Source organism: Euprymna scolopes, chromosome 10 (assembly GCF_053919585.1).
Source record: "Euprymna scolopes isolate OS-2025 chromosome 10, ASM5391958v1, whole genome shotgun sequence".
Taxonomy (NCBI): Eukaryota; Metazoa; Mollusca; class Cephalopoda; order Sepiida; family Sepiolidae; genus Euprymna; species Euprymna scolopes.
The window spans coordinates 36,899,285-36,926,842 of record NC_136491.1 but is presented as its reverse complement, the minus strand read 5'-3'; the positions used below and the strand labels follow the sequence as shown (position 1 = coordinate 36,926,842).

The 27,558-nt window shown below is 36.1% G+C and overlaps 1 protein-coding gene across 2 annotated transcripts in view; it reads right to left on the bottom strand.

Moving 5' to 3' along the window:
* Nucleotides 1–27,558, bottom strand: part of LOC145285923 (guanylate cyclase 32E-like) — a 1,316,276-nt gene that overhangs the window by 245,380 nt on the left and 1,043,338 nt on the right. For both annotated transcript variants that reach the window (XM_080134424.1, XM_080134425.1), the window contains exons 11-12: nt 20,871–20,975; nt 7,531–7,602 (exon numbers count right to left, since the gene is read on the bottom strand). In XM_080134424.1, the coding sequence (XP_079990550.1) occupies nt 7,531–7,602; nt 20,871–20,975 (177 nt within the window). The remainder of the gene's footprint in view (nt 1–7,530; nt 7,603–20,870; nt 20,976–27,558) is intronic.

Sequence of the window (27,558 nt, the reverse complement as noted above, 5' to 3'; positions counted from 1 at the left end):
TTGCAGCTCCTTAATATAATCATAGAACGACTAACACAACTATAAGCAAACATAAAAATACACACAAAATAAGATACATTTACTAATATCTGGTGCGGACGTTTGCTAATACGTCAGCATCTACATGATACTAGAAACAAAATGACAAGAAACTAAAATTGGAATGAGAAAGAGTTACATGGAGGATTTGTCACAATAACAAATAAAAAGAGAACCAACTGGATGTGCATAAGGAACGGAAGCATTAACAGAGAAACAGATTCCTTACTGACAATTGCACAAAACAATGCAATTAACACAAACCACATTAAAGCTAAAATAGATAAGACATAAAAAAGAAGTAAATGAAGACCCTGTGGCCAGAGAGACAAAACAGTAAACTACATAATAAGGAATGCAGTAAACTAGCTCTAAAGAAATATAACAGCAGTCATAAGTACATGGAAAAGCATAGCACTAGGAAATCTGCTGACGACACACATGGAACATGTTGCTAAATGGTTAAAACACACACCAGAGACAATACAGGACAACGAAAACTACAAAATCTTTCGGGGCATTGGTATAAAATCAGATAAATACGTTCAAGATAAAATAAAGGGAAGTCATAATAATTTACAAGACGGAAGTGACTGCCAAATGTCTGATTTTGCTGTTCTAGCAAAGCGCAAGGAAAATCGAAGAAACCCAACACACAAAAAAAAACAAAAAACAAATATACGAAACTTGCTAGATAACTTAAAAGAACACTGAACCTGAAGTAAACCAATAAATTACCAATAATTGTAGGAGCACTCCGAAAAGTTCTACTTGGAAAAAGTCGAAGAGAAATCGGAATCGACCGGAAGACTGAGATTATGCAATGAACTATAATGTAAATCGTAGCTGAAATCTTGAGGAAAATACTTGAGTGCAGAAATTGGTTCGCATGAGCGACAAATTATAACCGGACATATATTAACCGCAACCGAAGTGAAACAAAAGACTTAACCAGGAGAATTGATACACCAAAAGAGAAAAGTGTCTATTCCCTACTCCTCATATTCTTTTCAACCCTCTTTACTCTCTGGACTTACTTTTCCTTTCCCTCTCCCTTTTAATTTATCCTCCATTATTCATTCCATTCCGCCCCCCCCAAATAACTGGCGTTAGCACGATTGGCATAACACCAAATAGGCGAAGGGTCAAGGAGGATAGAAAGACTGAGGAGAGAAAGCACTAACGAGCTCTATAAATGATGAGAGCGAATGAGACTTTGGGGAGGCTTTTTGTAACTTAAATTCCATTAAGAACTAACGACCTCTACCAAGGAGAACTCAATGTTAAACGGTTGTTGCGATAACACAAATTAATTTGCAAAAGGTGGAGTGTGTAGGAAGTCACGGGTGATTTATTCTCACCACTCAGACTCCAGGAATATTATAAGTGAATAGTGTGTAAATAATAATAATAATAATAATAATAATAATAATAATAATAATAATAACAATAATAATAATAATGATAATAATAATAACACTAATAATATAATACTAATAACAATAATAATGACAATAATAATAACAATAGTATTATTATTATTATTAATAACAATAATAATAACATAATTATTTATGATAAATGTATTAATATTTAACAATATATAATACGTTTGTTGATTGCATATTTTTCCTGACCTATTAATTATACCTCCAAAATGACTTACTTAACACAACATTAATATCCTGGTGTAGTGCATTATGTTTGTAAATTAATATCTTATACTTGAAAATTATTGAAATATTTCAACATAGTAATTATTTCTTTTATTTGCACGTCTCGTACCCAACGGATTTTACTAGCAAGAGTGAACTGTTATAACCTTCAATCACAACCCATTTATACGTAAATACACACAAACAAACACACACACACACACACACAAACACGCACATACATACATATATGTATGCACATATATATGTGTATATGTATGTGTTTGTCCATGTGTTTGTTCGTGTAACTATATATTTATATGGCATGAATGCATTACTCTATATAAAATTAACGAAATTGCATTTGTATTCCTCATTACAAGCAAGTTTCATTGTTCAATTTGATATATATGATATTTATCTATTAATTGAATCCATTGTTCTGTTATATAGTGCGTCTATTTCGAAAGAAGAGTTTCGTTTATGATACATAAATTAGTTTAACAAAATAGAACAATAACTTGAAATCCACCGGGGTAGTTTGTCTTGAAAAAATTAAAAACAAAAAAAAACATAAAAAAAAATCATAAAACCAATATTTGACAGTCGAACGGTTCTCGAGAGTTCGTTAGATACTTATTTCCCGTCGGTAAATGATGCTTTCGAAAATAAACGAAAAAAACAGCCTCATTAAAAATGGCGTCACATATTGGGTGCGTTTACATATTCACAGGTGTTTAAGGTCTTCTCTGTATATGCGGTTTGTCAAGACAATAGTCGTCTTCAAGTCCAATATTAACCAGTTCTTGGTGAGCCGTCCCCTTAATAAACCAATGTACCAGATTTAGACTACTAACAATTCTCATAATATTGTCCTATTGACTAGTGTACACTCTTTAACCCTTATCCTCGAGGGGCGTCTGGGCCTTGTTAATTGTTGACTTTTATGTAAAATAAAACACCTTGTCTAAGGATACTTTTTCTTTATAAGTAAACTTTGACCAAATACAACAAATATTTAAAACCACATAGTCATCGCAGTCCAAAGAAAACTTAATCGGTATGGCTAGCCCAAACTGTATTTTACAAACAGTGGTTCATATTGTCTAAGTTATCTCTCTCTCGGGCAGTCCGTCGATTTCGACGATGACGTGGAGGTCGGTTAGTGTCCATGTCGAAGGTGCGATGTGAGTCCGATCGGAGCTCTGAAACCCCTGTCGCAAATGTGACACCTGATGGCAGGAAATCCGGGTAGTGGCGCCTGTAGTTGCGCTCTTTTTGTTTCACAAGCAGCAATGCTTTGATCTATAATGGCATTGACTGCGCCTGATACCACACTTCTCCAAACTATCCGATCTTCAGCTTTTCTTTTTCAGTCGTTGAGTTGGTTTGTGGTTTTCAAATGTCTCTTGAACACGTCTTTATAGCGCAGTTTCGAGGCGCCTAGGGGTCGTGTACCTTCTTTGAGCTCACCAAAGAAAACTGCTTTTGGTAGTCTGTTGTCTGACATGCGCGTGACATGTCCTGTCCATCCCAGTTGGTTTGCTACGATTATTCCTTCAGCACTGGCCATTTTAGCCTTTTCTATTACTTCAAAATTCGATAGATGTTCTTTCCAGGAGATACCTATTAGATGACGGAGGTGCCTTTGTTTTATCAGGTTTAATCTCTTGAAGTGGCGTCTGTAAAGAGTCCAGGTTTCTGAGCTGCACATGAGTGATGGTAGGACAATAGCTCTGCACACTTTCATCTTAGTTTTCTTAGTTATGTTGCCTTAAATAGCAACACAAAACTGGATACTCCACCAGAGTAGATGAATTCTTGTCCTGGAATCAAATAAGAGCAAGGACCCACAAAACGAAAGACATACTATAAAATGGTCAATTGGGGAGAGGAAAAATAAGTTCTTAACTTCTTTACTAACTCAGTGTTTATTAGAAAATGGAATTTATTGAATATTCGAATGTCTGTGTATCTCACGTAGAGTTCAAGTGTTAACCCCAGGAAGTGCTACTGAGAGAAAGTGAAACAAAATGCATAAGAGTTGGACGGGCAAAAAGAAAGATTAATGAAAATGCATAGACGCAATAGTAAGCTTAATCGTTGTGATAAAACAAAATTCTATCACAGACAGACTTTAAATACAACAAAATACTATTTCTCAAACATTGCGGATCGTTTTTATTTTTTTAAGCGCCATTTTATTTTTTTAAATACAGGTGAATATCCATCCTAATTATATTTCTCTTAGTTTGTCTGTTTGTATGTTGGTCTTCCTGTCCGTTCCACTGGTTTTGTTGAAGCTACTAAGCTAGGTCACGGCGAAAATAAGAATGGGCCTTTGTTGTAATAAAGTGCAGCGAAATACGTATTATAGTATCCATCATCAACGGGTCATACGGGCTTAAATGTCTAAATTTTATATATTATCGAATGCTTCGTATCTTAATTTTTTAAGATAAAGGTTTATATTTTATAATTTTTGTATTTTTTTAATTATTGATCTCATCTCGTATGTTATTTTCACGTTGCGATCGATGTACTCCTGAACTCTATTTATGAATATCTTATAGAACCCGGTAATCTTTCTGTCGAACTTGATAATTTCTCTGTTGACCTCGTACATTTGCACAGAATTTCGAACGAAACCCTTTCAGTACATTGGAGCAGCATGTTCTCATTGTGGCAGATGAAAAATGACCGAGTGTTACGTCGGCCGTAAAGTTGTGCGTAAAACACTCAAGGTGAGAACATAATAATAATCTGAATAAATTATCATTAAATTCTAAAATAACAAATCGAAGGTGTTTATCATAATGTATTAAATGCGTTTCGTTTCTTCTTCATATAAAAATTAAAAGCAAAAATGATCTCTCCTGCCAGAATTCAAAGAAACTTACATGTTTTTTTCCAGGAGCGTGCTTACATGCAATTGAAAGTAAACAATTGTTTGTAAACCACAAATATGGGGGGGGGAAATAGAGGGATGGTGCTTACATTTAGCGGATCGATCCGTCGGAGGATAAAAGAATCAACCTTAGCAAAACATGGCAATGGTATTCGTGTCCAAGGGTAGTAGGATAGTAGGTAGTAATTAAACTTTCAAAACACGTGTTCTTTTTTGCGTTTCTGGTGAGTCGAATTCGAGTTATCGTGGTGTCTAGACCAGACCTTTGACTTGCTTCAGAAAATAGTTCTCGTACTGTTGTTACTAGACCCGGTTGTAGGGTCGTTAAAAATGTTTTGTTTTGTTTTTTTTGGCAAGAGTGACGTTTGCCTGCTTGCCTTGGAATGTCGCCCTTCGGCCCATGTTTTTCACACAAATACAACATTAAAATTATTTTTAAAATATTCTAAAATTAAAAGGTCCGTTTTTATTTACATTTCGGAAATTACATTAACATATTGTGTTACCGTCTGTGTTTTACAATTCAGTAACTTTAAACAAACAGATGTTTTATTGGAACAGTTCGGCTCATGAATTTATTTATTGCGGACCATGGTTCTCATCTTTATATTAGTTGTTGATTCACGACGTTTGGGCCAAGTATTCCTCTGGCCTTCGTCAGGTGGTAACCGCGACGGATAGGAACTTCGAATCTCCTAACTGCATTCTCAGTCATCACTGCTATCCGTAGTTATTGTCGTCTCACCACGTTTTGGCCAAATAAGCCTCTGGCCGACTTTGGGTTCGTCTGAAATCGCTATCTTCAGACAATGCTCATCTGGAACCGTAGAGATTCAACGAAGGGCGATCGAAGTTGGATTTTTCTGATCTTATAAATCCCCGTTTATTTATTATCTGGGAGGCTTATTTGGCCAAAACATGGTGAGACGACAACAACTACGGATGCCAGTGATTGCAGAGAATGCAGTTAGGAGATTCGAATTTCCTGTCTGTCGCGATTACCACCTGACGAAGGCCAGAGGAATAGTTGACCGAAACGTCGTTAAACAACAACTAATAAAAAGATGATAATAATAGCCCGCAATAAATAAATTCATATGAAAAATACTCATCTCAATAATGAATTCCAATTAAAATAATGTATATACCATTCGGTACGGACCAGACCATGGAAAATCAGATAATAAACAAACGATAAAAAAAATCCAACCTTGATCGCTCTTCGGGGCCCGTGCCGCAGTTGCTAGAGACGTTGAATCTCTTCGGTTCCAGATGAGCATTGTCTGAGGATTGCTGTTTCAAAAGCCGGCCAGAGGCTTACTTGGCCAAAACGTGGTGAGACGACAACAACTACGGATGCCATTGATGGCTGAGAATGCAGTTAGGAGATTCGAAGTTCCTATCTGTCGCGGTTACCACCTGACGAAGGCCAGAGGAATAGTTGGTCAAAACGTCGTGAAACAACAACCAATAAAGACGAGAATAATAGTCCGCAATAAATAAATTCATATAAATAATACTCATATCAATAATGAATTCCAATTAAAATAAGATATATAGTTCGGTTCATATTGTACAAATCAATTCACTATGAATCAATTCTTGCTCCAATTTATTTATTTTTAATATCGCTACCATATTTTCGGCATTTTCATTATTCTTCGCAACGGACGAGAGGAGTTGGATCGAGCCATATCGACATCTGTCAAAGCTAAAATGATATAGAACTCTCGTTCCCTGCCTAGACGTCGCTACTGATAACATAAATTGTGAATGTCTTTCTCTTTTGATAGAAGCTGTAAAGCACGTTTCCTACGTTTGAAGTATTTAAATACAATGATTCGTAGCCAAAGGAATAAACATACAAAAGCCATGATTGATTCTAAAGAAAGGCATAGTTCACGGGAGAAGTTTCGATTTTCAAGATGGATAAGAATAAACAAACCGCTTTTATTAGACTTCTATCCGACCGTGGTTAAAGGAATGAGAAAACCTAAACCATTGCTAAAAAATAGCTTAATTCAAAGATATGTGACAGTTACAGAGTTAAACATAAGGATTCCCAAGTTCGACATAAGGATTTTCGAGTCCCTCATGATACACTTGAGAAAAGCGGGGGGTTACATCGGCGAAATCGTTGCGAAAATAATATCAAAGAATGAAAAATGTTTAACATAATAGAGATGACACAAATGATCCACAAGTAAGAAATAGGCAAAAGGCCAGAACCAAAATGAAAACGGTATACCTTAAAATTTTAATATTCCTGAAACCTGCATTTCTCAACGAATATTCTGCAGTTGATTCAGGGGTATTTTTTTCTCTGATCAAAATCAAACAACAAAGGACCAATCACCTCATAACAGTCTCATAAAATACCACACATGTGACTTGAAATGAACAAACTGATTTCATTACATGCTTTTATTTCTATTTGTAGTCATGTTCATTTCAAATCAATCATATTGCAACGTAGACGTAAGTAAGGCGCTCTTATTTTGTGCCAGGTTTAGAAAATATGAGTGAAATGTTGGTTTACATTACATTTAAACCCTTGCATGTCAGTAGAGTAAGGGAAGCAAAAATCAGGGAAGGGAATTTACAAACTCTATTAGTCCGAAAGATGTATCTATTTGAGTAGAAGGCTTTTCTTCGCCAAGGGACCTCTATAGTGAAAAAAATAAGTTTTTTAGCAAAACAAGTTTATCGGGGATATCTACATAGTAGGGGTAAACGTTCGATATATTAATCAGATCATCTAACCTATTATTTTATTTAGTGTTCTCAGTTTACTTTATTTTTCTTAACCTGAGATTTTTTTTCTGCATTAATTATTCCACCATCGTTGTGAATTTTTGGATATAAGTGACTCGTTCATCCAAACGTGCACGCATAAAAAAAGTATATTTCTTACGATTCATCGCTTACCTGCATTAAATCCTTCACCAGTGATGCGATAAACATATCGTCTAATTTCATATCTTCATTCTCAAGGACATCCTGCAAAAAGAGAACATAGATGTGAACGATTTATTTGTTTGGCGAAAAAATGTAAAATACGTGTTTGACATTTTGACAATTCATATAAACAACAAACTAGTCATACCATCACTAAAACAGAATAATATGAACTTTTATCGTATGGGCATATCAACTGGTACTACACACGTGAAACTAGTATTTTTCGAAGTAATCTCCTTCGTCTGCAATTCACTTTTGCCGTTCCAACAACATCGGTAAGGCCCAGCAATATATTTCTGTGTGAGCATGTCAAGGACTCTCGTCAAAATATCTGCTATCTCCTCAAATGTCTCATAACAATAGCCTTGAAGTGCTTCCTTGAGCTTAAAGAATAGCTAATTCTCACATGGAGTAAAACCTGAACTACAGAACTGTCTGTGTACCAATCTTGTTAAACTAGTTACTGACAAGGTAGAGTTGTAGACTGCCCTCTTTGGACAAATTCGCAGAAAACTAATAACTGTGGGTACAATTCCCCCACTGATATCAAGCTGTGCGTTTATCGTCTCTATAGATACACGCGTGGTACTACCGCCTCCCCGGGGAGTTACTTGGTTGGAGAACGTCTTGGAAACGGAACCAGGTCCTCGGGGAATAAACGATATCCAAGGATATCTAACGATAGACACATGCTGGAAACACAACAAAAAGGGGTCGATACGTCGTCGGCTATAACAGTCTGATACGGGTCGCATTATGTGTGGTCATTGCAGGCATCTTCCCATCGTCGCTTGTTGCGTGTTCATTGTGTCGTTATAGGCAGTGTTCTGTCGTCGGCATTAATGGTATGCTGAAATCTAACACTTGTATAAAAACAGCGAACGAACGCATTTTTATTAAAAAATATATATATAATTTATTTAAGGTTTAACAATCAAGGGCACATTTAGTCGACTCATAGCATATAGCGTGCAAAGCCTCAACTGTTTTAAAACAATGAAATTATATTTCATTTCTCTCTTTCTTCATTGAAAGAGAAAGAAAATGGAGGGAATGGGAGAAATAGAGAAAGAAAGAGAGAGAGAGAGGGGAGAGAACGAGAGAGAGAAATATCTGTTTCATACAATGCTTTGCTTTTCAACTTCAGATATCCGCGTGTAAGTTTGACCTTTCCAGAATGATTTTGACACTGCTAAAAGTTTCATAACATCTGTCATTCAAACCCAACCGACATTCCCAAACCCACAAAACATCTGCATGAAACGTTTTTACTTCATCAAAAGTCAGGCACAAGGTTAGAGGCTAGATATAGGGGTTATTAATGTAGAAGCCCCCAGCTCCCTTAAAAAGGGGCTAGCCATTGTGCCACAGACGCAAAAGTAGTAATCGCTGACGGCCGGCGGCTGTTTGATTCAGGGTTATTCGAACTAATCTACAAGCGGGAGGGAGGAATTTTGGTTGGAAAAGAGAAATGGGTACAAGACGTTAATTGCTGCTTGTTTAGTTGCGGCGACCATGTCGTCTAAACCCCTATGAATACAGACGACGTGATTACGCGTTATCGGATAAAGGTTGTTGCAGTACGAGTACCGAAGAGGAAGCATAAAAAGATCTGCCATAAGAGGGTGGAAAGCGCCCGCTAGTGGCGACGGCTATGATGTATTAGCTCGTAATTTAAAAAAGGGCTTAACACTTCACTCTCGTCTGGATTTGTGCCACAATGCTTCGGAAAAACTCTAGAGTAAGTAATAGAATTCTTTAGCTTATAACCCCTAAAATAGCTTAATACAGTTTCTTTTCTATGCAGTTCCATTTTCTTAAGTCGTGTGACACCGTGAGAAAGAGCCTATTTCTTAAGCTAACTTTTATATAAGAAATAGGAACTTGTATTAAGTAAAATAGTTTGTTATTGTGTTAGGGGAGTTTAAAGGCACTGCGGGTGCATTTACAGCAGTATAATAACTCTCACTATACTTATTTTGTCTCTAAGTCGTCATCTACCCTCCACGATGCTCGTAACAAAGAGGGAAAATACTGTCTATTTAGTCAGCAGATTTGTTTGAAAAGTATCTGCAGATAACTTTATTCCCGTTTGATTCTTTTCTGGTTGCTGTGCAAACTATAATGGTGCTAAAGGTAAACGTTGACTTGGGCTGACGTTATCCGCCTAATCATCATGGTCTCGAACCTTGGATTAGTTCCAAAGAAAATTGTTCGTTCAGCAGATGTAAAATACCGATTTCGCTGCATTGATATAAAGTGAATAGAGTCAAGACGGTGCAATCGCTTATAGTTGGGCCTCAGGATGCCATATCAGTGAGAACAGCTACGCATTTTCCTTTTCACTTATTCAGGAAACCTTTTTTTACTTATTCTTGTTACTATTCTCTCTCCGCTTCAGTCTGCCCCCAGAAGTTCCACTTTCTTATTACAAATACTTTCAAAAAGCAAAACAATAGAAAACCCAGAACACCAACTTCTAATATACTCCAAATACGGGACCGGCTTCTCTAACATCATTGGTCTACGTTTCGACATTCCAGAGGTTGAAAACCAATTACAGGAAAGCAACCTTAGCTGTTGTTCCTGTACGGAATTAGAATTAGTCCAATTGTTTTCTTAGATCATTTCTTGACCAAAGGTTAATACAACTTGACATAGAAAAAAAAACTACCAACAAGATTGCCATGGGCATGAAATATTTGTCTCCATTAGATATTACTTTCCCCGTGATATGGGAATTTCAAATAAGACCAAAAAACTTCCACTCAGAGCACAACATTTATATTTGCCATCTTCCGTTCCCATAATGTCATCTTTAAGAGTATCTGAGGAAACTGACCACAGCCTCTCCGCAACACTCAAGTTTGTATGTCTACAATGATAAATTGTTTAGTCTTATCAAACAAAACAGATGATGAAAAGAGGGTTGTTATTATTTCTCCATTGCTTATGATCAAAAAGATTGTTACAGAATTCAGTATTTAGCCGCTGCTAATGGACAATTTTAAAGTCTACTATCTTTTTAACAACATGGCCACAACTGTGCTTATCTTTTGCTCTGTTTTCACTGTGATCTTCTGATCATTTAGCTGTTTCAATAAAGAAAAAAAAGTGTAAAAAGGACCCTACAAAAGTGTATCGATACTCCAAGGCTGACCGGTAAATAACCGATATACCACATGTATAAAAAATATGTACCATCTATAATGGCTGTCTTAACCTATAGCTTAATTCTCGGCATCGACAGCTAGGTACCTGCCAGCAAATTCAACCAAAAACCGAAGAGCTATTCATGATACACCTCTGAATATGCTACCGCCATTCTACACAAAAAAATGCCACTTCAATTGCATTAAACGTAATAGTTGTTCAGGAACTAATGCCGCCTTTTAAACAGTTTTTAATTACTGCAAAATGATTATCAAAAATGCGATAGATCATAATTAATCAAGTCCAAAGTAAAATAAAAGAGGCTTGAATATCTATGGTTTTTGCCTAAAAACAAATCAGGCGCTGAACAGAGGCATATAGGCATATCCTATATTCTGACAATGGTAAATCGACCTGAGATAACTTCTTAAACATCCGACAAAGCAAAACCCCTCTGTTAATTTCTTTGTATCACACTCAACCATTACCAGTTGAATTTCCTGCAAAGGCCGAAAAAATTCTGAGCGACATCTAATTTTCTGTCCGTGATTTCCCCCAACTTATCAAGAACTTTGCGAAGCTGTTCTTACATTGTTTGAAAGAGAAATGCATTCAAACACCTTGAAAAACATATTTGGTCTGCCCAGTATTTAAAAATACTGAAGATCCGTCTTGTACATGTCACTAAAGACCAGCTACTCGTCTTTGTGTCATTAGTTGCTCGAACTCGTCAGAAATAACGCAGTTTTCAATACCCTAACAAAAACAGTCTACTCAGTGACAAGCAATATAGTTTCTGTCCGTTGAGATCTACAGCTGAAACACTAACTGTAATTTCACACAGCGTCAGTGAATATATCGAGGCGGGGTTATACTCGATCACAATAGCTCCTAAAATATGAAAAGCAATAGATAAGGTTAGGCATAAGCTCTAGATTACAAGCTTTCCATAAATATCTAAAATTATTATCTCAATCATCGCATCCTTTCTGTCTCATAAATGTATACAAGTAGTTGCTGATGGACAGTATTTGGAAGAACAAAGTATCAATGTTGGCGTGAATCAGGAATCTGTTCTGAGCCCAAAACTCTTTCTGACTTTTATCAATTATCTCCAAAATCACCTTCTCAGTTCATCCCTCGTCATATACGCAGACGTCACTACCATCCATAGGGATGTTTCTAAGATTAGCAATGGAAAAATATTTCTAAGCCTTTCCCCCGACTCTGAGAACATTGGAATCAGACAAGCGTGGGTGATATTAATTCAGCAAAAATAAACCGTTTATATTTTACCACCAAAGTTCCGATTCCCATTTGGCCCAAGTTAAACTGAATAGCCTAAGGAAGCACTGCGACAATATTCTGAGACTGACCTCTATTCATAAAATGGAAACCATATTTCAAGTTAGTTGTCCGCTGAAGAAAATGGTTACATCATTCTACTGCTCCTGAAGGTGTCTCACTTCTGAGGCAATCGTCTAAATGCACGATGCCCAAATACGTCCTAAAATTACTGTTGCTTCGTCCAAGGTGATGGTGATGGACTGCTCGAATAACCATTTTTCTGTATTGACAATGTTACAATCCGGCTTCAGAAGCGAGGAAATGATGCCGTTTTCATTTCCTTGCAAATCTTTTCCATGGAAAAGATGTTTCGAGTCCATATATACTGCACCGTTCTTTACATAGGAACAAATCGACTGCATCTCAATCCATAGTCTCTCTGCAAATACTCCACTTGTCTTGCTGCAACAACTGTCAACAATTTTCCCCACACTATGCATGTATCTAAATGTATACGCAAATTTCATGAACTAAAATTCTTTCCTAGAATTGCCTGCCCATTAGAACTCTATACCGCGGGTCTGCTTTTAAGCTGATATTATTGTCTTCAAGTCTAATGTAAACAAGTTATTGTTGAACCATCAGAAATAATCAAATCTTACTCAAATTCCACCACAAATTTCAAATACGTCTTTGTCTCACTTGCTAACTCACACCCATTAAACATTATCATCGACTCGCGTTCAACCCTTGATAAGCGGTTAATTTCTTGTACAAGGAAGCATCAGATAACATGTTATTTATAAGCAGTTATCCATGGTTTGTGTCGTTAACATATTCGTCGATATACTTGTAACAATTCTTACAAACCGTATTTAAAGAATGACTGAATGAACGTGGTGTTTAGCTAAGAATACAACCTTTACTATAATAAAGGAAAAACAATTATTCACTGACAAATAATAAGATTTAAAAGTTGCATATAAACACGAATTTTTTTTTCATTTCTAAACGTCTATTCCTTCAATATTTTATAGACAATTTCAAAATACAATGTCGTAAAACACTTTTTGGTTAATAACCCCTGTCTAAAATGATTCGCATCACAATTGCGAAACTGTCTCTATTTATTTACACATTTACGTTGAGGATTATGTGCGTCCTGCCGGTTTTCCTCGTAAAAACAAAACTTAATTTGCTGTCAGAAAAAATAAACTATTCAACTTCCATGTTTTTGCTTATGTCTTATGTAAGTAAAGAATAAACTCATTATACGTTTAGACATAAAATCAATTGAGTCTTACATGCGTACGTTTAGACCAAAAAGTTTAGTAAGTGTATTCAAGACCGATAATCGATATGAACATTTTAAAAAAGGAAATATACAGTATCGAGGTGGTTTAATACCCATCCTAACTACACACATGCAAATTTCATCTGCATTTTTCCGCACTCGATAGCAATATTTTATTTCTTTTTTTTTTTGGTCCCCAATAAACGACGGTGGACCTGTAAATTCACCCTTGTGCATACGTCCGTTCTTCCGCGCGTCCGTTCGTCTGTCCGCATTTTTATCAATAATAATGCCTTGAATTTTTTTGAAAATCTCCGCAAACATTAAACATGACATGACTAAACATGTAACAGGGACGGGTTTTCCGAGAAAACTCAGGTTGCCCCATAGACGTGTCTTTCGGGTCGAAATGGCAAAAATTGACATTTTTGTGCTCATTAAAAAATGGATGCCTTGTATTTTTATAAAACATTCTGGAAAGTTGTAAATAACTGGTGTTTAAAATTTTTGTCTACACTTTGCGATAACTCTTGAGTGTGCCCCAGGGGCTATTTAAGAACTAATTAAGAACTATTTTACCATGTTTGCCTAAAATTTTCTGTGTATGTCTATTTAACAGTTTTGCATGGTTCTAAACTCAAATTTAAATATATTAAGACCTTGGGGACTTTAGGGGCTAACTGAGGGAAGGGGAAAATGATGGACTTAGTCACTTTTTTTCCATCGTACAACTCAAATTTACAACTCTAAATGCCTAAAACTGCACCGTTTGTTCATTTTTCCCAGGATTTCAGGTCTCCTGGACACTTTTGGGGCTAAATTGGGGGGGTTGCAAATGTTGAATTTAGTAATTTTTTGAAGCTTCGTTCACTGTGCACTTACGGGGGACCCTGCATGTTTCACTTGTTTTATTAAATATTATTTCTATTCTCTGCTAAATAGAAATATCTGATGTTACCTGGGACTAAATTGTAAAGTTATTAAAATTGAAATGTCTTTCATCTTTCTTACATATCTCTATTCGTTTCTTTTCTTTTCTCCCAGCCTTATCTTTTTTTCTGCGTCCAGCTCATTTCTTTCTAGCTGTGTGCACACATATGGACACAAACAACTTTCCTTTCTATAAGAGATTTATTTATTAATGGCTCGGTTTCTTCTTTTCTAATTACTAATAAAAAACGACCCCCTGAAAAACCTTGCCAAGTTTATCCACTGATGGATTAAACATGTTTTTTTCTAAATTTTAGATATTATGAATCCTGGGTAAGCCAGATCAAAGGAATACCAACTTAAAATGGTTCGATTTATATATATATATATATATATATATATATATATATATATATATATATATATATATATTGTGTACGGAAAGTTGTTAGTTGAGACAGGTCATTGGTACCGTCGGTTTCAAGCCTGATAATAAGGCCCGTTTAAGGTATCCTTATCAAGCTCTCTTCAGCCAATATTCGTCTATCTTATAACCGGAAGTGTGAAGTATATATACCTCGCGAATCCACGTTCAAATCTCGTTTTGTTTAATCCCCCCCCTTTTTTTATCTATCTATCTATATATATATATATATATATATATATATATATATATATATATATCGGGTAATGTAATACCTAATTTTCAACTTTGAATTATTTAAATTTAAGATCTAATTTCGAAAAAATGTTTTTTTTTATATGAATCGATTTTAATTTGAACCCCATTTAATTTTAAAATCTCTTTCCTTATGTATAAAAACTTTAAAATCTGTATTGGTATCGGTTAAAAACTTAAAAATTCGTTTAATTATATCGAACATTTAAAAATTTCCAAAAATACGTTTAAAGTTTTTAAAAATATACTTTTAATTATAAAAAATTTCGAAATACGTTTAAAAATTATTTTTAAAAAATCCAAATCTTTCAAGGTTTGGGGAAGTGAGTATTTATCTATCCTAAGTGATTTCCCTAGTTTATTAACATTATTATATTTTTCTATAGTTTTAAATTCGAAATAGATTATAAATTACATTTATAAAATATAATTCTTTTTTTTTTTATATATGACATTAATTAAAAATCTATAATATAATTGCGATTAAAATCCAAGTTTACCGACTAATTATTTATGTATTTACAATTTTTTTTCCTTATATATATATATAAACAACATCTAAGTGTTGTTCTTTTCATTGATCCAATTTATTAGGAGCCCCTTCCTTCTATGTATGCAACTTTTCAAAGCTTCACTCCTCACATTTAAACATTTTATTTTTGGGTCATGAATGGACCGGAGGATGTAGTATTTCTCTGCGTTACAGAGTGAGCATTGACTTAATTCCGGGACGTATGCTGGTCTATGCTCTATTTTTCTCCATTTTATGGAAAAGGGTGTATTTTTTTCTTTAAGCTCCCACACGCGGGTAGCTAATGCTGTATTCATCCTTGTTTTAGCTCTAAAGGAGCTCATATGTGCATAATATCTTTGTTTAAATTGGCCTTTTGTCATACCTATATATATTTCCGGTATATTTGTGGATTGTTCCGTTACTGTGGCCTCATAGACAAGGGAGTCAGCTTTACAATTACCCTCCAATGGACAGCTATTTTTGGTCCTGCAAGAGCAGCCTGCGTTATCTATCTTTTTTGGTTCTTTGGATATTATCGACTTTATTGATGGAGCTGTCGAGTAACTAACTTTCACCGTGTTTCTATTAAAAAAGTTTATGTAGTCTATGTGTTCTTGGAAAATGTTTGTCTAGAAGGCTAAGAAAACAATGCCCTACTCTAGTTTTAGTGTTCAATGAAAACGGAGGTAAGAATCAGATTATTTTCCGTTTCCTCTTTCGTTTTATATTTTCTTTATTCTGGGTTTGTTGAAATTTTATGTTTTCATTGAACCCACTTTGATGCAGTGCGTCATTATAATATGGTGCTGCTTTCTCGAACACTTCAGCGTTCGAAGAAAGCCGTGAAATCCTTTGGCTAATGTTCGCTACCATATTTTTAAACACTGTGGGTGGGTGGCATGAACCCTTATTTATATACATGAGTTTTTCATTTAGTTTGTGAAAGGGTTTGTGTATTTTCTTCTCGAGATCTAGAGTGGCATCTAAAAAATCTACTCTATCTAAATTTGTCTGTATTATTATTTTAAAGCCTAGTTCCTTAAAAAATTCAGTTAGGTCTTTTCTAAGCCTGTCCAGTGCACATCCATTGTAGTCACGCGATAGGCAAAGTCCATCATCTCTATATAATCCAAAAAAGTGATCTGGGAATTTATATTTCATGGTCTCCAGTAGAAAAAGTCCAACCAGATCGCAGATATCCGCACTGTCATACGCCCCCATCGCGACGTCAAAGGGGTCTTCGGGGTTTGATTTTTTGACTCACGTTTTATCGTCAAAAAATAAAAGGGTCTGTCGAGCTTGCATGATTGTTTCCTTATCGAGCTCACTTATCTTTCTATATTTTGATGCGAAGATCAACGATTTTTCTAGGATTTCCTTAGTGATTGAAGGGTAAAAATCGACGATATCCAGTTGTGTAAACTTACATTTGTGTGGTTCAGTTATGTTTTTAAACCAGTCCAGTACCGCGCTAGTGTCTGCCCACAAATTAAGATTTGATTTTCTTTTTATCTCTTTTACTATTTCTCTAATTATAGACTTGCTAGCTAGACCGATTTCGCTTTTAGCCGGGTTTATTAACCTGCAGGTTGGCCTATTATTAAAATTTTCCTTGTGGTCTTTTAAAGTTATAAACACATTTTTCTTTGCTAACCTATTTACTCTGTATTCTATACCTAATTTTGTGGCAACTTCTGTAGCCTCTTGGTTAATAGATTTATAAGTATAACTTTCTGTACACAAAATATAAGTACGCTCTTAAAATTTGGATTTTCCTTTTAATTGAGCACTCTGCTGGAATTCTTTTTCCAAAAAAAACTAATCATTATATATATATATATATATATTTGCGTGTGTGTGTGTGAGTGTGTATATATATATATATATATATATATATATACGTATATATATCCGTGTGTATATGTATATATGTGCACATTTGGTTGCCAAGGTTTGGTGTGGACGTGTGTTAAAAACACACAGATGTCTTAGCGTCATAGTGTGCTTCTCCCAGACAAATAAACTCCACGTGCACGGCGAGACCACTGCCACGCAGAGGTTGCTTTGATGAACGCCGACTGTCCTGCGACGTATATCTGGACCTCCGCTGCGTTGTGGGCCAAGCTGAGGTGACCCTGACAGAAACCGCCAGATGAGCTTAGGCCTGTCAGCTGCGGCATTCATGGCCATCCGATGTGTGGAGTATGCTCTGGTGCCCAGCAACCTAAGTCCCAGTCATGGATCAAATGGCATGGTGTGTGGAGAGGGGTCCGGTAAGCCGTGTGAAGGTATCATCTCTAGGAAGAGGTTACCCCTGATATCAAATCTGCGGCGAGTGCTGCTTCCAATGATGTTGACTTGCTCCTCTTTTTTGTTCAAGGTGACAGTTTTTTTGAGAGTGGAATTGTCTCAGGCAATGCCTTTCCTTACCATAAAAATATTCAAGTGAAGGCATTACGTGATATGCAATGGAATACCCACTTTGCATTCAGTGTGTATCTAGATAACAAAAAGGCTGCCAAACAGACATTCAATGAGGACTGATGCAGATACGGGCGGAAATGGCATTAACGGCTCTGAAGCTTCCAGGGTCTGGCATGGTAGGTTTTAAGGGCACCACAGTTTGAACTCGATCATCAGTGGATGTACTGGACTATAGAAGGTTCATAGAGGTGACCGTCTGGAACGTTCTGCTAGTTGCGCTCATCTTTGCATCATTTGAGCCTGAGATATATTAAGTAATGACCATACTTGAGAATGAGTGTCTCTCATCATATATATATATATATATATATATATATATATATATATATATATATATATATATATATATATATATATATAAGTATCCACTAATTTTTAACAGTATATGCCGCTTCGCATTTTGGGGGTACAAAATTGGTTAAAGGGAAAATTATTTCCAACTTGCATTTAGGGAAAAATGCACTTTTGTGTAAATAATTGAATTCGTTCAAAACGTATTGCAAAACAAAAACATATGAATAAGATATATATATATATATATATATATATATGTGTGTGTGTGTGTGTGTGGGTGGGTGCATGTGTGTGTTTGTGTGTGTGAGTGTGTGAATGTGTGACCGTGTTTCTACTATTCCGACTTCTGTTTTATTTACTTAAATCATGACAATTTTTTTTCAATGGACGGGATAACAAATTATCCAGGCTATGTCCTCAGAGGATTTAAGGAATGATTTAGGTTTAATCATCTGATGATGTAGGCAAAAAATGCTATCCTGTCCATTGAAAAAACTTTCATTAATTTAAGTAAACACACCGAGATTGAAATAATAAAAACTTATTTAGATCTATGTACGCATTGAGCATTTTTCTCTATCTTTTTTTTATCACACATACCTTTTAATATATATATATATACATATATATATATATATATATATATATATAACTTTTTGATCATCTGATCATACTGTAAGGTTATGGGTAAGTCGCCCTAAATTGAGACGGTATTGTTGCGCAATCTCTAGGATGAGCAAAAATTGTTTACACTGTACTTGAAGACGATCATATTGAAATTAGCTTTAAAGCAGGCCATCGTAACATGGTTCTGCGAGCAGACAGTTCTATGAATGTAGGTCTGTTAATGCCATTTGGAACAGGTGGCGGATATTACATAGTGGTTGTAGCTGACGAGAACTCTTTTTAGATATGATAATAGATACATAAACAATAATATACATCGATATGAATCCATAACCTCACATATACATGTGAATAAAAACATAATATATACAATGTATATACGCATATGATATTATATGTATGCACACACGTAAAATATATAAATGGTAATAATAACAATAATAATAATACTAATAATAATAACAAAAATAATAATAATAACAATAATAATAACAATAATAATAACAATAATAACAACAATAATAATAATTATGATAATAACAATAATAATAATAACAATAATAATAAAAATAACAACAATAATAACAACAAAAATAATAACAACAACAATAATAACAATAACATCAGTAATAATAATAACAATAATAATAATAACAATAATAATGGCAACAATAATAATAACAAGTATTATTAATCTTCTCCTCTTCTTCTTCTTCTTCTTCTTCTTCTTCTTCTTCTTCTTATTATTATTATTATTATACCGTAATAATTAACAAGAAAGAAAAATCCTGTCAAATTGCAGACTTTGCTGTCCCAGCGGACCACAGGGTGAATATCAAAGAAAAGGAGAAACGGAGCAAATACACAGAGCTAGCCAATGAGCTGAAAGGGATATGGAAGATGAAGAAAATCAATATAAATACCTATAATAGTAGGAGAACTAGGAACAATGCTGACAAAAACTTTCAAAAAGGAATGGGAGAAATTGAAATCAATAGAATGACTGGGAAATTGCAATGAACAACAATAACACACCAGAAAAAAAAAACTGCTACAGAGACAAATCAGGAAGCGTTACATGGAACCAAGAACATTGAAGCTGGATACCTATCAGATCCCTAACCGCACCCCATACCCCCATTACTACACCACTGTCCCCTGCTCCTACAAAAAATAAGAGCGAGGCCGAATAGCCAAGTAGTCAAGGAGGAAGGAAAGACATGGAGAGTAAGCACTGGCCAGACATCCACTTTATAAGTGTGAAGATAATTGGGACCTGCCACTCAAATTCTAGTAAAGACTAATGTCTGCCACCAACGAGAAATCAATGGCGATAATGTAAATTTATTTGCAAATATTATTGAAAGAGTTAGAGATTACTGGAAAATCTGGCGAGACTTGTTGTCACTCAGCCTCCAGGGAACCCCGCAGGCTGTTTTCAAGGAGATATATTTATGACCTGTGTGAAAGCCCATTTTGAGCCGCCAATAATAATAATAATGATGATGATGATGATGATGATGATGATGATGATACATTAAAATTCACTCTTAAGATTTTACCATTGCTTCCTGCTACAAACAAGCTCTTTGCAAAACAAGGTCTTGCATATAAATACATATTTACTTTGGTGATCATACAGGAAACAAATTAACCTCAATATTAGTATACGCGTCTGTCCGGCTATCGAACATTAAAAACAAAGCAGTTTATTCAACAAAATCGAAAGAAAATGTTGATCTTCAAGTGGCTTTCGAGCGTTGATAAAAGGTGACTCCCGTGTAAAAAAATGTGGAGGCAAGTGTCGAAAAAGGCTGAAATAATTATATGAAAAGTGTAGAGTAAACAGAAAAAGAAGTTGGAAATAGATGGAATGAGTGGATTTTAAAATGCTCGGGTCGAGTAGAGGTAAACGGATTCAAAAACGTTGACGAGAAGATAACGCAACAATAACATTTATTTTTAGTATAAAATAAAAGACTACAAGATATGTTGTTAATCTAGAACATTCACCACAGCCGGAAATCACATATTGCGTCACTCACCTGAAGACTGCCTTTCGAGCAGTATTCCGTTACAATTATGAAATGTGGCGGATCAACACACGCTCCAACGAATGCGTTGACGTTATTGTGCCGAATATCTCGCATCTGCAAAGAGAACAGACCCGTTATCAATACAAAAAAAAAATGAAATTAAAAACCGAAGTAAGAACGTTTTGAAATGTTCTCCTGCTGTCGGGGTTAAAAACTAAAACATGTTTCGAAACATTCTTATGCTGATGCGGTTAAGAATGTAATACTGTATTACATTTCATTCTACCTTGTGCTTATATGGGTTATGTATGAGATGATGGCTGTCGTAGTGACCAAAATTACATAAAATTATGATGAATATACCGGCCATTGATTTTCGATCAGCTGAGGATCTGTTTTTGGCATGATTTTAGCAAGTAGAGTAGAAACGGTTTGATTTAATCAAAGGAAATACACAGTCCCAAATATTTCCAGCCTACTCCGGAGAATAATTGTCTGTATTTTTTAGATGAGGTGTTTTCTTGATTGAGATTGTCGGACTGACTTCCTCATCTTGTTTGTTAACGTCACAACGTTTCGGCCGTTTTGCCCTCCGGCCTTCATCAGGTGTTTAGTATCGAACTGGGGAACCGTTTGTTATGAGTCTCGAACCCACCCCTTTATTATTATTACGGGAGTAGCTAGGCTCTGGGACATAAGTACTGATTCTCTGTTTTGAATGTTACTTTTTCACTGCCTTCGTTCAGGATTGAACTCAGCACCTTCGGGTAACTGCACACTTTGATACAACGTCTAGGACCACTCGGCCATAATAATAATAAAGGGTTGGGTTCGAGACTCCTAACAAACGGTTCCCTAGTTCGATACAAAACACCTGATGAAGGCCGGAGGGCAAAACGGCCGAAACGTTGTGACGTTAACAAACAAGATGAGGAAGTCAGTCCGACAATCTCAATATTCCGGAGAAGTTTAGACGTTGTCGTTTCATTAAATCGCGTCTATATAAAAAGATACTTGATTATATTCGTTTATCGCTGACTAAATACATCTTTCCCATTGATTAGCTAGTGTTTTACTTGGTGAACACGTTCAATATTTCATTCGTTATTATTTTAGTATATTACTGTCACTAAAATAATTTGGTCGGACACAATTAAATAGTAGCGTAATCAAGTCCGGATAATTAATATAGAAGCATTTTTAATTTGACTCCAAAATCTAATTTTTATATTTTTATGAAAAAATATAAACAAATAATCGTGTTAATAAATACACATCGTTTATGTTTTTTTCACCATGAATTTAAAAATAAAATTAAAAATCAATACTTGTCTTGATCCCGAGCAACGGAGTGCAAATTACGCTCGTATATATATATATATATATATATATATATATATATATATATATATATATATATATATATATATATATATATATATATCATACCATCTGAGACAACACTGGCCTTCATCCCTTCGTGAAAGGAAATGATCACGTTCAGCATGTTTTCTGGAATACCTAGCCTTCTTAAAACTTGCCAAAGAGCATCGCGATTCACAGCGTCGAAGGCCTTCGTCAGGTTAACAAACACCATATACAATTCCTGATTTTTCTCACGGACCTTTTCTGCCACCTGACGTAAGGAAAATATCATTTCAATGGTGCCGCGAGCCAACCGACCGACAGAAGGGATGAAGGCCAGTGTTGTCTATGATGGTATGATGTCTGATCCATTTGATGTTACGAATGGGACCAAACAGGGATGTGTAATGGCGCCAGTCCTCTTTGCGTTCTTCTTTTCACTAATGCTGAAACATGCATTTGATGATTTGGACACTGGTGTCAAGTTTCAATTTCGGTCATCCGGTGGATTATTTAACCATCAACGGTTTAAGGCCAAGACTCTTCTTCGCTACGAAATTATTCGCGACTTGCCCTTCGCTGACGATGCCGCACTGGTAGCCACGTCCTTTGAGGAAGCCCAGGTTCTTCTTGATCGATTTTCAGCCGCGTGCAAGGCCTTTGGCCTGACAATTAGCATAAGGAAGACTGAGGTAGTACATCAGCCACACCCTACCTCAAAACAAGTTGAAGGCCTAAAGCAAAATCCACCAGAGTGTAGATTTCCTGCGCGCAAGCTGAAAGTTGACGGTCATGATATCAATTATGCCAAGTCCTTTCCTTAACTTGGTAGCAAGGTGAACCGGGGCGGTTCTCTTGATGATGAAATTGTCAACAGGATTGCTAAGGCCACTTCTGCCTTTGGAAATCTTCGTCATCGCTTGTGGAACGAAAGGGGTATTCGACTGGGCACAAAAATCCTTGTCTACCGTGCTGTTGTTCTTTCCATTCTTCTTTATGGATCTTAGTCATGAACCCCATACAGACATCACATTAATCAGCTGGACGTTTTCCACAAAAGCTGTCTACGCTCCATGTGTGGTCTTAGCCTTCGCGACAAGGTATCAAATGCCGAATTATTCACAAAATGCAAAATATCTGGCATGGAATCATTCCTTATTCATTCGCAATTGCGGTGGGTTGGTCATGTATTTAGGATGCCCGATGACAGAATTCCAAAAATTGCGATGTACAGTCAATTTGAGGGTGGTAAAAGAATTGTCGGACGTCCTTGGCTTAGGTAAAAGGACAAGTTGAAGAGTAACTTGTCTACAGTGAACATACCATACAGGAGTCTTGAAGATGAGGTGAATGACCCCAAAGGATGGAGATCAAGGTGTTTTGAAGGTCTCCAGAGGATTCCATCTGAAGCTTAAGGCAATTGAAAGGAAACAGAGTAAGAGCAAAACGAATAGCAGCCGCACCAATATCTGCAACGTTAAATCCACATTCATGTTCTATTTGTGGCTTTGTTTGCAAGTCACTTGCTGGACTAAAAAGTCATCAGAGGCAAAAGCATAAATGAGTTTTAGAAATATGGGTTGTCCGAACCTCATACGTCGAAATCGACGGGAGATTCCATCACACACACACATACACACACACACACACACACACACACACACACACACACACACACACACACATATATATATATATATATATATATATATATATATATATATAGGAATCCACATACAGTACTGTTCCCTGTTTCATAGCTCATCAGTCCGGCTAGACAGGCACCTGCCTCAAGCCAGGATCGAAATCCGACCGCCCAGATGACAGTCACGGCTTCTCACCATTGCGGTATACTGCTGCTGCTGTGTGGGTAGTGAATTAACGAATTTTTAACATTTATATTTATATATAAATATATATATATATATATTTATATATATATATATATATATATATATATATATATATATATATTGAACAAATACTCACGGACCATTTACGAACCTGATTTTGAGTATAATAGACTAAATTTTGTAATCGCCGTTATTTCACTGAATGTAAACAGATTGTTAGGTTTTAAATGAGCAAGACGTTTTCACTGATGAACAATTTAATTATATAAGTTAAGATGATAAACAAATGAATTATATAAATTAATAGTTTGGAATAAAAAAAATTCATCCGTTTTAAAATCAAAACGTTTCCACAAATACCCAATGTTTAATGGGTGTAATTAGTTTTGTTTAAAACTCTTAACTTATACTATTTATTTGTAGCTCTTTTATTTTCTGGAAAAGTTCAGCTTATTTAAACATGTTAACTTCTTTTCACATTCAGTGACATTACAGTGATTACCGAAATTATTTCCTTATACTCGATATAGGACTCGAGAAGTATCCGTGTGTATTTGTACAACCAAACAGCAAACGAGACACGTTTTGTACACTTTCATTAAAATTTCATTCCGGTTGTATTTCGCGTGAATACCCCTCCCCCAAATATTTTATTTTTACATTTTTGCCGGATTCGAATGCTTCCTTTCGACGTCATTAATTTTGAACACTAAAACAAACGCTATTTACAGTTTATAACATTGTTAGCCAAACAATAATTTTGTTAGAAATACGAGGTGTGTGCAATAAGAAATGCCCCCGCCCTACTTCCCATAGAAGTAGAGAAACGAAACTTGGCGCAGTCATTAGTCTTTCTCTACATAGGAACCACCCATAATCATGCATTTCCACCATCGTTTGATGCAGCTCTGGAGATCTTTTTTGTAGAACATCCCAGGTTGGTCCTCCAACCACGACGTGACTTCAGAAATCAAGGCTGCATCATGTTGGAAACGTTTTCCTTTCAAAAACAACTTCATGGATGGGAAGAGTGGAAAGTCAGAGGGTGCAAGTTCAGGAGAGTAGGAAGGATGGGGAAGGATTTCATAACCACACGCGCATGCTTCTGATCTGGCGACATGCGAGTTATGGACCGGAGCGTTGTCGTGCAGGAGGAGGGAACCTTTGCTGATCTTGCTCCGCCACTTGATTTTGATAGCTTCCCTTAATTTTCTCCAAAGTGAAGCATAATAGGCTCCTGTAATTGTGGTACCCATTGCCAGAAAATCTGTCATCACTACACCGACCTGATCCCAGAAGACTGTAAGCATGAGGTTGCCAGCGGAGGGCTGTACCCTTGCCTTCTTTGGAGGTGGTAAGTACAAGTGCTTCCACTACACTGACTGGGATTTTGTCTCTTTGGATAATAGTGATGGGCCCAGGTTTCATCCTGTGTAATCAGTCTTTTGAAAAACTTTGACTCCTCTTCTTGGCACATCTCTAAATTCATCCTCGAACACTAGACGCGTTCTCGCTTCTGGAATAGTGTGAGCAACCTGGGAATCCATTTGGCAGGCACCTTATGCTTATGCACATGTCCATGAATGATAGTTTCCACAGACCCTGTACTAATCTTGACATCTTGGGCTATTTGGCGAATAGTAATGCGGCGATCTTACAAAAGCAGCCTCAAGTTGACGAACAGATGCCTCATCAATGGCAGAAGGGGGTGGCGACCAGGTCTGGGAGCTGTTTTCACAGATTTACGGTCATCTTTGACTTCACGATGCCAGCGTTTTACAAGGGCATATGATGGGGCATTATCACTATCAGTTTTTTTCATTTCATCAAAAGTCTCAAATACAAAAACAGATCACTGCTCGACATTCAACAGGCTCCATTTCACACCTGCCTCAGTTTAAACACCTGCCAAACAGAAACCACAATATGTTCAGAGCTATAATTTGCCACATAACCCGTAGAGATATAAATAATTGTATATGCAAAATTTCAACTGGATCAGCCAACTGGAAGTGTTTCAAGAGTATTATTTATTGTACGCCCCTCGTATATTTGCCTTCACGGCCAAATGTAAAGTGCGCCAGTGAAAAGAAATAATTATAAATTGGAGAATGTGATGAAAATCGCTGAAGAATTTTAATTTTTATTAAACTAAACATTCGATGAATGTACGAAAATAAAGACGCGACTACCTTTGCTTTCAAACAAAAAGCTTCTGTTCAATTAATTTAAAAATGTTCCGTTTAGGACAGTGACTTACTGTTTAAGTATAAATAAATAGCTTGCCTAAATTTTAGATTTTAAAGAAATTGATAGTATTAAAAAAAAAATTTTTTTTGGTTCCCGGAGAAAGGGAGGGTGGACTTGTAAATTCACCCTAGTCCGTTCGTCCGTTCGTCTGTCAAAATTTTTTTCAATAATTACGCCTCGGAATTTTTTTGAAATTTTACATAGACATCAAACATGATATGGGTAAAAATGTAACAGAACGGGTTTTACGGGATAAATCCGTTTGCCCGCCTACTGGTTACTTTCGGGTTAAAATGGTAAAATTGACACTTTTATGCTTATTAAAAAGTTGACACCTTGGATGTTTATAAAGTTTTTTGAAAAGCTGTAACTCACTGATTTCTATATAATTTTATTTGTCTATACTTTACGATAACTCTAAGGTGTGCCGCAGGGGCTCTTTTAGGGCTAATATAAACACGCCATTTTGGTGCCTATTTTACCATATTTGTCCAAAATTTTCTGTGTATGTCTACTTAACAGTTTTGCACGGTGCTAAACTCAAATTTAAATATGTTAAGGCCTTGTGGACTTTTGAGGCGAAATGCGAGGGGGCAAATGGTGGACTTATTCATTTCTTTTTTTTTGCATAAAAGAGAGTCGCCAATCTGATAGGCCCTGAACTGGAATCTAAACTTCAGCTTCTGTCCCATCGGCGAAATGTTGCATACCTCTGCCTGTTCTACAGGTATTTTAATGGAGAATGTTCTGAAGAACTTCAAGCACTTGTGCCCCCACGACGTAAACACCCTCGACAACCCCGACAGGCAGCTAAATCTCACCCCCACACAGTAGAAATCTTTAGATGTAAAACATCTTTCTACTCCAGTAGTTTCTTCCCCAGAACCGCTAGACTTTGGAATTCCGTTCCAGGTCCCTGCTTCCCCAACTGTACTGACGTGCAGACGTTAAAGTGTTACGTAAACATACATCTTGCTTCCCAAATCCCCACATAGTACCCTAGTAGTTGTTACCCCTGATAGTAGCCCCCAACACCAAAGTGGCAATGTACCTTGTTTGGGGTGAAAATGTAATATATATATATATATATATATATATATATATATATATATATATGTGTGTGTGTGTGTGTGTGTGTGTGTGTGTGTGTGTGTGTGTGTGTGTGTGTTTAGAGGTACAGAATTTAAATAAAGTTTTAAATATAATGGGCGGAAGTCTCTCGAGAGCTC